Raw genomic sequence first — 12,505 nt, forward strand, 5'->3', positions numbered from 1 at the left:
GACCCTTTCACAGGGGTCGCCTAAGACCATCGGAAAACACATATATAATTACATATTGTTTTTGTGATTAATCACTATGCTTTAATTATGTTCAATTTGTAACAATGAAAATACATCCTGCATATCAGATATTTACATTACGATTCATAACAGTAGCAAAATTACAGTTATGAAGTAGCAACGAAAATAATTTTATGGTTGGGGGTCACCACAACATGAGGAACTAACTGTATTAAAGGGTTGTGGCATTAGGAAGGTTGAGAACCACTGCGGGGGGAAGCAGGAACACAGGAATTTAGTAAAGGAAGCTATGAATAAGTTTCTTTTCCAAATTATTTTCTGTGCCTAATAGGTAGGAGCTTTCTTTTAAAACAATGGTTTAAGATGAGTTTCTGATACTAACTTTTCATCATAAGAAACTTGTTAATGTTATTAAAATGCAAAAATTACATAGAGATACATTTACAAACAAAAAATACCCAGAAACAAAATGATTTGGAATTCATTGAAATATTGTAAAAACTGAGAGCTTGACAGCACACATTTACAGTCATCTCAAGAATGGCCCCCCATGTGAGGGAGGAAACCTGTACAGGCAGCTCTGTGAATGCAGCATAATTAGCTTTCTGCGTGACCTATTGAAGTTCCTGTAGAATATCACCTTCCAAATCCAAAGTGATCAGGGGAGCTTCCTACCTCTATCTTTCACGTTTAGTGAACAATCCCTGAGTTACAGGCTTTACTTAATCAAATGCCAATGAATACAGGGACAGGATTTATAGACAATACTGTTCTGCACAAATAATAAAAATCCCAAGCTAAAATTAAGCCCCTTATTCATAAGATATTAAGAACAGTCCCATATAATAAGTGTCTTGCATGAAACTGACTATAGACTCACCATCTAGGAAAAATCTAGTTCAGGTGCTTGCACTAATGACAAAGAATGGGTTGGGTTTTCACATTCTTACCTGATTTCCAATGTGATTGGCAACTACATCTGACAAACTGTTTTTGATATGAAGTAAACCTATGTCTATGGGACATTAAAAGGTCACCACTAAATCCTATCTTAGAATTTTAGACTGACTAGCACCACACTGTATGATTTAAATGTAACCCACCAGACACATCAAACCAATTAACAGTCTATCACTATTTCTCAGAGTAGAATTTTAAAAGTAGTAATAGCTTACTTAATCAAAATAAGAACCCAAGCGAGTAAGAATCATGTATTATGACTACATAAAAGTTTATAGTTTAAAAGTTTATGCTATTGTTACATTGCTAAATATAATTTAAGTTAAACTTGTCAGATTTATATGTCATGAGCACTTGGGACATAATAAAATTCACTGCCTTTATTATATGACTAAACAATTTAAAATCACTCAAATACAAAATTCAATATACAGAACTGGGTAACAAATAATGGCAAATTAAAAAGAAAATTGGGCTGTAAGCCTGAATTCACTTATAGGTAAATTTCTATACAATCATATACTTTATGCCAGTGATCAGAAGTAATGATATAGGTAATCTACATCACTTATTTGCCCAACAGATGTACTGATGTCAATAATAATTTACATTATCTGGTAGCCATTGGACAGCAGAGAATGTGATGCACAGGAGACATTATTCACAAAATAAAAACAAATATATAAACACTGTATGTGCAGAGACATATGAATGTGCATGAAAACAGAAATATACTATTCATTTCATTCTTGGTTTGATTTTTCATAGAAATATGTTTAAGGAAAAATATAAGCATCTGCTCTAGCAAAATATCTACCTACTCTTAATCTACTAAAATCAATGGAGGGATGCAAGGGAGCCTTTAAGAGTGGGATGTATGTGAGTCAGGTTAATGCAAAATTTACAAACTGCAAAATAATTCTGCAGCCTCAGTGCTTTAGGGAGTCCAGCTCCAAAAACATACAAAAGACACACTTGGGAAGGAGAACCTCTAATACATCTAGGGTGAGTATATCTATTCATAAGAGGTCACTAAGAAAAATTACCCTAATATAAAAGCTCATAATTCTCAGTAATTTTGTGAATGACAGCAAAATTGAGAAGCAATGATAAATTTAGAAGACTGAAAAAGTTTAAGTAGAAAATATAAATGTGATGACAATGAATTTGATCATTTGGAATGAAAATAGTGATTTAGAAAGTAACCTTACAAGATTATATATAACCAGAATCTAACAAGCTCATGTGGCCTAGACTTTACATATAAAGAAAAATATTAAAACAGAACTTATTAGGAAGAAAACACAATAATCAGTTGCTCTATGTGTGTGTTAAGGGAATAAACTTTATATACTTAGTTATTGTTGGATTTGTACAGTAAGCCTAAAATGTTTTAATGTGATATTCCTATGTTTGAAATAAAAAGAAGATATAAAATCCAGCATAACTAATCTTACCAGATCCAAATAATCAAGAAATAAATTATAAATAATATTTTTAAACTTTTATAAACAGTACAGTCAACAGAAATAAATTTAACATTTTCTATTGTGACAGGGGTCCTTCTACGAGTAGCTGATCACATAGCCAAGTTATCCAATGGCTCATTTTAACAAAAAAATAGACAAATGGATAAAAAAGTTGTAGTACTTACAGGGGTTGGCAAAGTAGGTTTACAGTTGTGAGTACATGAAACACAGAGTTTATTTTTGTATTATTTATTAATTACTGTATTATTTTCCATATGAATAACTGTAAACCTACTTTTATCTACCCTGTGTATATAATGGAATATTACTCAGCCATAAAAAAGGAAATATTGCCATTTGCAACAGCATGGATGGACATAGAGGGCATTATGCTTAGTGAATTAAGTCAGACAAATACATATGATTTCAATTACATGTGGATTCTAAAAAATAAAATAAATGAACAAGCAAAACAGAAACAAACTCAAAGATACAGAGAACAAACTGATGGTTGCCAGATGGGAGGGGATTGAGGGAATGGGTGAAAAGGGTGAAGAGATTAAGAAGTACAAATTGTCTATTATAAAAACAGTCATGGGGATGTCAAGTTCAGCATAAGGAATATAGTCAATAATATTATAATAATTGTGTGTGGTTTCTGGCAGGTACTAGACTTGTCCGGGGACCACTCTGTAAGTTATATAAATGTTTCATATATAAATGCAATACACTTGCAACTAGTATAATATTGTATGCCAACTTTAACTTAAATTTTAAAAAAGTATTTAGTTATTTTTAAAAAGAAATGTCAACAAGTCCACAAAATTCATTATATCATATAGCATGCTTTCTTTCTTCTCAAAGCTAACTGGACAAATGAGGCACAGAGCTCCTAAAGAAATAATTGTAGACATCCCATATTCTCAGCAGGAAACTATATTTATCATGTAATTTAATGACTCATTTTAGGGTGAGTTTCTATCTCCAAATTATCAAGAGAGCTAATGTTCTTTATTAAAGTTGATTTGGCTACCTCCTCCATAATTGGCAGGTTCTCAATAAATGTTTGTTGAACTTATTTAAGACTAGAGGCATGGTCCACGAAATTTGTGCACTGAGTGGGGGGGTTGTCCCTCAGCCTGGCCTGTGCCCTCTCACAGTCGGGGAGCCCCATAATTGATCTCCCCAAAGAGGTAGGCCCCGCCCACCTGCCACAGCCCAATAGTCGGTTGCCTGGGCCTCCCTCTTTGGGCAATCATGGGGTGATGGCCGGGCCCCCGACCAATTACATCGCATCTGCCTTGGCTGGCCTGGCACCAGCGGGTGTCATAGCGTGGTCGTTCTGACAGTCGTTCTGCTGTTAGGTCGTTTGGTCAATTTGCATATTACGCTTTTATTATTATAGATATTGGTCAGATTAAGAGGAATTTGTGATCAGGTCAGTTTAAGACTTTGGCTTATTTTACACATCTGAGGGGTGCAAAAACTGGATCCTGATGAAAACCCATGATTTGTTTCAAATATGGTTTATAGAGAACTAGTTTGTTCTAAAAATTAAAAGTCTCCATTTTTACATGAAAAGTTTGGAATTATTTATTCAGAAAAATTGGGGATTTGCTGGTCATTTTAATTTTGCATAAAGTTTTAGAAACTCTCTAAGAAAGTAGAGCTTGGGATGTTGGGTGAGTGTATATTCTCCAAACATGAAAGATACAAGATCTGACAGTATAAACAACAACAAAAAATTATATAGAGTTTAAATAAATAAAGGTTTTCCGGGAAGCTATTAAGTGCCAGGCAATTTATTACCCACATGACCCTTATATAATTCTATGTAAATAGGCATTACTCCAAGTACTGGGTGTGCAGAAACAAGAGGTAAGAAGAGGAATTGCTGCTTCGTTACACAGCAATTAAGCAGCAGAGATTACTTTTAAGTCCTGACTTAAACTCTAGGTCCAGCGATGTCACAGCTGTCCCCTAGCTGCACACTTTTTGTTCAGGGATATCAGTTTGGCAGTAGGGCAATCTAAAAGCAATACCAACACTGGAGGTCAGGTCATATTAAGGGATGATGCTGGGAAGGAAGGGGTATCCTTTCTTCTTAAACTAACGGAGTAACTTGTTAAGAACTATAAAGTCTGGATTCATACTAAATAGATGAGCAGGCAGTTTCGCTGCTCTCTTTTCTGAGACTGACATTACTTTTCAGTCACTAACATTGCATGTAATGGTAAAGTACGGCCACTTAGACTCATTTGTTCCTCAATAGGTAGCTCTGCAGGCAGGCAGGGGTACATGCATGTATTTTGGCTAAAATGTACCTCTATCTAAAGTGACAGTGTGGATATTGCAATAAAAGGGCATCGTTTTTAGTCCTTTAACTTGTCAGGATTTAATGTTATCAATATTTTTGCAGTTAAAAAAGCAGAAGCATCTTATATGTTATATATAGACAAGATAAATGTACCAAGTATTGCTGTAAACTCAATTTTTCAATCATAAATTAGAAATATAAATAAACTAATATTATTTCGTATGGTCTTCCACTAATTAAATATGCTACTGAAAGATAAAGTTATGTACCAGCAGAATGAGATATACTCTAGTTATTCATAACTTTTGTAAGGGTATAAAAGAACTTTTTTTCATGGATTTGTCTCAAGGCACATACCTAGGTTGTGGTTCAGTGTATGAGAGGCAACCAGCTGATGTTTCTCTCTTCCTCTCTCCCTCCCTCTCTTTCTTCCCCTCTCTCTTTCTGCTTCCCTCTCCCTCCCCCTTCTTTCCCTCTCTCTTCTGTCACTCTCTCTCTCCCTCTTCTTCTCTCCCTCTCTCACCAATAAACATATCCTCCAGTGAGGACTTTAAAAAAGAAAAAAGTCAAATTTATTTTGAGTTCTACTTTTGATAAATGAAAAAAATCACAACTTAAAGCGGGTGGAAATTGTGTCTGTGCTAAAACACTCTATAGAAATGAGTGGCTGCTAATTACCTAGTGAACGGCACTCTAAGAAGCACAGAAAGAAGTGTGTATGTAGCTTTACCAGTTAAATTTAAAAAAACAAGAGCTCTAAAAGAAGAACAGAGAAAGAAAAAGAGAGAGGGAAGGAGGTTAGAATAGAGCATCAATTTTCAATCGATTGTGCTGCAAGAATTTTTAAAAAATGACTATTTAGTCAGGGACACTGACCTTTTTCCCTTATTTGTCAAATAAAAAAATGACAACAGCCAACACAACAATATCTTTCCAGTGTGAATGAATCAAAATTATACCTATTGTCAGATTTTTGGTGTGCCGCAGAATTTTAGTAATTCGTTTATATGTGCATGAGATTTTAAAAAATTGAAAATTACTGGAATAGGGGAAAGAAGGTAAAAAGAAGAAGGAGGAAAAGGGAGAAAGGGAAGGGAATAGAGAGAACAGAAGGGATGGAGGAAGAACAGGGAAAACAATCAGAAAATTAGCTGAACACAGATAGCAAAATAAAAATACTGAAAAAAATGATCAAGATGGGAATGTGGGCCCTGTCCAGTGTGGCTCAGTTGGCTAGAGCATCGTCCCCTGCACCAAAGGGTTGCAGGTTCGATTCCCATTCAGGGCGCATACCCAGGTAGTGGGTTCAATCCCTGGTTGGGGCTCATATGGGAGGCATCCCATTGATGTTTCTCACTGATGTGTTTTTTTCTCTTTCTCTCTCCATATAATCAATGAAAAACATATCAGGTTCAATCCCCGGTTGGGGCTCATATGGGAGGCAACCCATTGATGTTTCTCATTGATGTGTTTTTTTCTCTCTTTCTCTCTCCATATAATCAATGAAAAACATATCATCGGTGAGAATTTTAAAAAGGAATATAAAAATAAAATTTAAAACAGATGGGAAAGTGCCTAAAGCCAAAAAGAAGATAACAATTTACAAGTTCCAAAATGAAGAAAGACTAAGACTTGCAACTCTCTGAAAACTGGGAAACTACAACTAATTGACAGTCCTGAACTTTGGGACCAACATAGGCAGAGTGATTATATCTTCTATAGCCTCCACAAATTAGGTTTAGTGAAAATTAACAAAACTTTTTAGACCCACAAAAACAAGTATAAATCTTTCTATCTGTTCATGAGACGGAATTTTGTGTTTTCTTGCTAGCGGGAAAATTAGTCCTAAGGCATATACAAACACCAAAGCCAGAATTAAAAAATAGATGACTCATTAAATAGGAGCTCATAGACTTAACTGAGAGACTGGCTGAAGATTAACAGGAGAAGTAGGTAACTGGTACAACACTGCATAATAATTTCTCAGATAATTTTACTTCCCCAGGCTGCCTTGGCTTCAAAACCTTAACCTAACCTTGCCAAGCCAAAGTATTTAAATCCTACTTGGCAGAGTACTTGCCAAGCCAAAGTACTTAAATCCTACTTTTCTTCTAAGTTAATAATCAATTCAGAAAGAAGAATAACTGAGAAACCAAAGTGGATTGCCCTGTTTGGCACAACTAAATCTGTAATTAGTTGGAAAAAAAAGTATTACACTTACTCATACCACTGTTTATTGTGTTTTCGGTAAAGCAACGTATCCAAGGCAACAGCATTGACATCCAGAGCTCCTGGGGAAGGCCACTGGTTGGTGAGGTGGGCAGTTAACTCTTGTCTTGATCTTAAATCATTATTCTTTAGCACAGTCCTGTGAATATTAAGATGGTGAGTGCTTTTGTCTTCATTGTTCTGCAAGGGCAGAGGAACCTGCCATTAATGGTATCAATTTAGGCCCCCAAAATTCATCTTTTTAAAATGGTACGTTAATAGACTGTGACCAAAACTACGGGAAGGCTAGATGGGGCTAGGACTGTTTTGTTTCCTACAATATGTGTTTTTCATTCTTTCTTGGCTAGCTACAACAAATCACTTGTGACATTCAGACTTCCTACTATTTCCACAGAGATATTACTAGAAGACTGATGGATGCAAGCTGCATTCTACATCGTAACTAAAAAACAATGGTGATATCTTAAAGCTACAGGTTATCAGATGCCAGTTAAAATATGAAGTAAAATAAAGATCCCATGTGTAAGAGTTTATAGCTTCAAAAATTCACAATCTATGTAATTTAACTTGATAAACAAAAATAATTTAATTGATTAAAAATAAAATTAATGCAGAAAAATAAAAAATAAAAAATTCATGAGGTTCCCATAATTGTTTTTGATAGAAGTGACTATTAATGAATTTTTATGAAAATAATTAAATCAATGACAACTGCATTGAACAGTATAATCCATTGGAAATATTTCAGCTACAGAATAAAAGCCATTCTTACAACCCATGGTTTCCTTTCATATTTGTAGAACTGTTACTTGTTCATAAGAACTTAAAAAAGACTAGCTTTTAGCCAAAAATTTCAACTTCACAAACCAACTTGTCATTGTCACAAGACTAATTCAACATCTGAATTTGTGGTTAAAGATCATTTAAAGGCATAATTATGTTTGCAAAGTTCTTATTCTACCTCTAAAAGACCTTAAAATACCACCTAAGGCCACCTGCGTTCTCCGACAGTAGTCCACACCTCTAGCATACCAAGATTCTGAGCCATCAGTTCAGATACAGAAGTAGTTCGTGCTTGCCACTAATTTTCAGCGACAATGACAGTCCTGTGTGGGTGGCAGTCAGTGGTGTGCTGGCAAGACAATCCTTCACACGAGAAAACCAACCTGCACCGCACCTCTGGCTGTCAACATGCTTCCAATGGAATAACCCCACTTTACATGTCTCCAACAAGCTGCACACAAACATTTCTGATTTATCAGGATACCTGTGTGCATTTAAACATATTTGCTCTACTATGTCCACAAAGAAATATTATCTGACGTAAACACTAGCCTCTCTCTCAGAATGGAATACTACAAGTTAACCAAGCAGAAGTCAGAACTGCTTTGGCTACTCAGGATCATTTTGATTCCGTATAAATTTTAGGATTGTTTTTTCTGTTTCTGTGAAAAATGCCACTAGGATTTTGATATAGATTTCACTGAATTTGCACATCACTTTGCATAGTATGGAGATTTTAATAATATTAATTCTTCCAATCCATGAACACAGCATGCCTTTCCATTTATGTTCTTAATCTCCTTCATCAATGTTTTCAGTTAAGGATCAAAGAGTTGTTTTATTTTTCAAAGAAAAAAATAGCTCTGTATTAAGCCCTCCTTGGCATGACAGAAATGTTCAATGAATGTAATTTATTTTATGAACCCAGCCAAACCCTGCAAAGTTCCTATATCTTCTAAATATATAACTTGTACTATATAAGACAGTAATTCATCATCACACTTTATTTTTCCCAGATTTGTAATTATTCTTCACATGATTATTGTTAGCTTATCTTAGCCAAGCATGATGCAGTGCAACACAACACAATAAGACTCTGGGTTGTTCATAAACACCAAAGACTTCACTGTGAATCCTTTGTACCTCCTTAGGAAGAAATCTGTTTAGCAATGTTTTTAAAGGAAAAACAAAATTAATAAAAATGGAGTTCGTTACTGTCTCTTTTTAAAACAGCATTCTACATCCAAGTTGTCAAATAATTTGCTAAGTTTCAGTGTGAGATTTTGTCACATGAATTGAGCCATCAAGAAGGGTATATTTACACCATCCTCTAACAATGTGGAGTACTTTATAGGCATCTGCATTTTTAATAGAGGCTTATCTCAAGTAAAAATGTACAGTCCTAATAAAACTATTTCAAGGTTCCCAGATAAACTATTTGCTTCTAATAAAACTTTAGTTAATATTTTATTATACTCATCTCCCTCATATGATATTTTGCACCAATGTTTCTGTATTTGTTCCTCCCTTTACCTAGAATAACATTGTTTCTCTCCCTAGGTTACCAAAGCTCTATTCAAAATCAACTTCTAGTGATGCTTTTCCTGGACCACTACTCCTGTGCTACTTCTACAATGTGTATATATCTTTATTACCATACATATATGCATGTCCCAATACACTCATCACATCACTTAGAGGTCAGTTGTTTAGCTGACTCTGATATTCTCAAGGTTATCTTATTCATGTTTAAATTCTCAGTATCTAGTCCAGTTCCTGGAACAAGTAGTTACTTAATAAGTATTTATTATAAAATATTATTTTAAAGGTTTACCTTTCTAAAATGGAAATATGATCTGAAATTGGTAACTTCACAGACCTCCTTAGCATGGTATATAAATCCCTTTCTCACCTGGCCACACATACACATTTTCCCTCTATGTTAAGTAACCAGGAGCCATCATGCAGTTTCCTATTTGCTGGACTCTAATCTCTTTCTGTTTTAGCTTTTGTTATTTTCAATGCCTGGAAAACCCATCTCTTACCTTTCTGCTCTATCAAATATCTAAACCACTTTAAGGAATTAGTATAACTGTCACCACCTCATTAAATCCTTCCTAGTTCATTTTCCTTTGTCTCACACTGTATCCAATACAAGCATCTATCATAGCTTTGGGGACACCTTATCGCTCTTATTGTTTACATGTCTGTGTTCCCTGAGAGCACTCTGAGGGCAGGAACTAGAACAAATTTATTTCTGAAATAGAGGCCCAGTGCACGATATTTGTGCACGGGGGGGGGGGGGGGCTCAGCACCCTCTCCAAACTGGGACCCTTCAGACATCCCTCTCGTAATCCGGGACCCCTGGCTCCTAACGACTCACCTGCCTGCCTGCCTCCTCTAACCATCCCTTGCCGGCCTGATCACCCCTAACCGTTCACCTGCCTGCCTGCCTGATTGCCCCTAACCGCTCTCCCCTGCTGGCCTGATCACCCCTAACTACTCTCCTCTGCTGATCTGATCACCCCTAACTGCTCTGCTTTGGCCCCTGCCACCGTGGCTTTGTCCAGAAGACGTCCAGTCTAATTAGCATATTACCCTTTTGTTAGTGTAGATTCTTAGTATCAAGCCCAGCATCTAGGACAGAAGAAGGGCTCAATAAATGTCAGTAGAATTAATCTAAAGGACAGCATAGAATTTTAAAAAGCACCTTGAAATAATCTAATATGCAAGGGAAGATAGCAAATACAGAATATACTCCACTTCAATACTACTGAAAATTAAATTACAATGCAACTTTCTTACTTAAACTAACAAAACATCTAAGTAGCTTTAATGTTTAGGGAAGTGATTAAATTGCTGTTAAGAGGGTAATAAGTATCACTTTGGTTTGCTAAACATCACAACAAACTTTTAGTCTAGTGGTTCTCTACCCTAGTCAAATAACTGGGAAAGCATTTAAAAATACTGATGCCCAAGCATCATCTCAGATCAATGAAGTGAATTTCTATGATGGTGGGGCCCAAACAATGGTATTTTTTAATACTAAGTGAATCTCATATACATTTTTTCTCTTGTGAAGTAACAACACTACATATCTCTCTGTCTACTCTTTCTTGATCTCTTTCAGCAAAGATCCCTCTCTCCATTTAGTCCTTAAATGTTGGTGGTCCCTCCGCTTATATTCTCAAATCGCTCAAACAGATTCCCTGTAAATACACAGAACCCTGGCTTCAGAATTGAGATCCTACATTCTTTTGAGCCCTAAATATTTCATTCATTACTTTAAAGGAGAGAGAAAAGGGCTGTCCTTCAGAGATTAGGCTCTCATCTACTGTTTACTTACAAGCTCTTTGAAAAGGTCTAGAATCCTGTACTCTATATTTTGATAGCAATACTTAACCAATTCAAAATTTTATTTTGTTTTAATTATCTTGTGTCTCCAAACTTGAGGGTTATCCTCTCTCCTTTACTTTGCTTCTTTCTCATTTACCTCAGAAGCTGTGCTGATGCTCACAATAAAGTTATATTTTCAACTGCTGCACATATGTATATAGGACATACAACCCTTGGCATTTAGAATTTACTATCTGTGATCCCAAATATTCCCAAGCAACCCCAAAGTTCCATAACATTAAAGTATTTTTATATTTCGATAAGGCAATACATCTGAAGATCATGGTTATAACGTAAGTTTTGAGAGTGGGTCTTGCAAAATGCCTAACACCATTGCAGCGAACCTTGGTTATTTTCCACTTATCATTTATTGTCTCATATGCTGTCATTCTTAGGATGTATTCCAGTGCCATCTATGACAAGGGTCACTGAGAAAATCTTAGGCTATCATGTTCATGAAAATAAAGAATTTATTATGTCATGACTAAACTAATGCAGATGTTTATGCTTATGGACAGAATGGCCGGGTACTGAAGTCAAAGAAAGGGAAAACCACCAAATATAAGGTGTTGAATACATTCCAACCCTAACTCTCTTAGAAACACAGAATAACAGAATTACCTACCTCTACCTTCTCTTACTACTTGGGAAGAGAAACAAACACTATTTGCTTAATGTCGGTCTCAGCCCTCCACCCAAAGTAAGCTCTGTAAGGGCAGGACTATGTTTTATTTATTCTTGAGTCACCTGGAATAGCGCTTGGCTCTTAATACATTCTCAATAAGTATTTACCAAGTGAATGGGTAAATGTCAGAGAAGTTACAAAAGCAATCTAGTACCAAGAGAAGTGATGAGAATGTACCTTCTTTTTTTTAAATATATTTTTTATTGATTTTTTTTACAGAGAGGAAGGGTGAGGGATAGAGAGTTAGAAACATCGATGAGAGAGAAACATCCATCAGCTGCCTCCTGCACACCCCCTACTGGGAATGTGCCCGCAACCAAGGTACATGCCCTTGGCTGGAATCGAACCCGGGACCCTTCAGTCCGCAGGCCGACGCTCTATCCACGAAGCCAAACCGGTCAGGGCAAGAGAATGTACCTTCTTTGTTCATTTAAAGTTGTCCAGAATTGGAAAATGCTTATATAGCTTGTGAATACCCTAACTTCTTCATAATCTATACTAATAAAAAGGTAACATGCTAATTAGACTGGGTCGACTGGCCATATTCCAGACGTCTGACTTCCTTCTGGACAAAGCCATGGTGGTGGGGGCCGAGGCAGAGGCAGTTAGGGGGCGATCAGGCCGGCAGGGGAAGAGCAGTTAGGG

General features: G+C 36.1%; 1 protein-coding gene across 1 annotated transcript in view; it reads right to left on the minus strand.

Annotated features, from left to right (window-relative positions):
• The window catches only part of RUNDC3B (RUN domain containing 3B), a 90,948-nt gene that overhangs the window by 6,675 nt on the left and 71,768 nt on the right, over positions 1-12,505 (minus strand). The window contains exon 9 of the mRNA XM_014547604.1: positions 6,989-7,135. Coding sequence (XP_014403090.1) covers positions 6,989-7,135 — 147 coding nt within the window. The remainder of the gene's footprint in view (positions 1-6,988; positions 7,136-12,505) is intronic.

The sequence above is a fragment of the Myotis brandtii genome, unplaced genomic scaffold (assembly GCF_000412655.1).
Source record: "Myotis brandtii unplaced genomic scaffold, ASM41265v1 scaffold48, whole genome shotgun sequence".
In the NCBI taxonomy this organism is placed as follows: domain Eukaryota; kingdom Metazoa; phylum Chordata; class Mammalia; order Chiroptera; family Vespertilionidae; genus Myotis; species Myotis brandtii.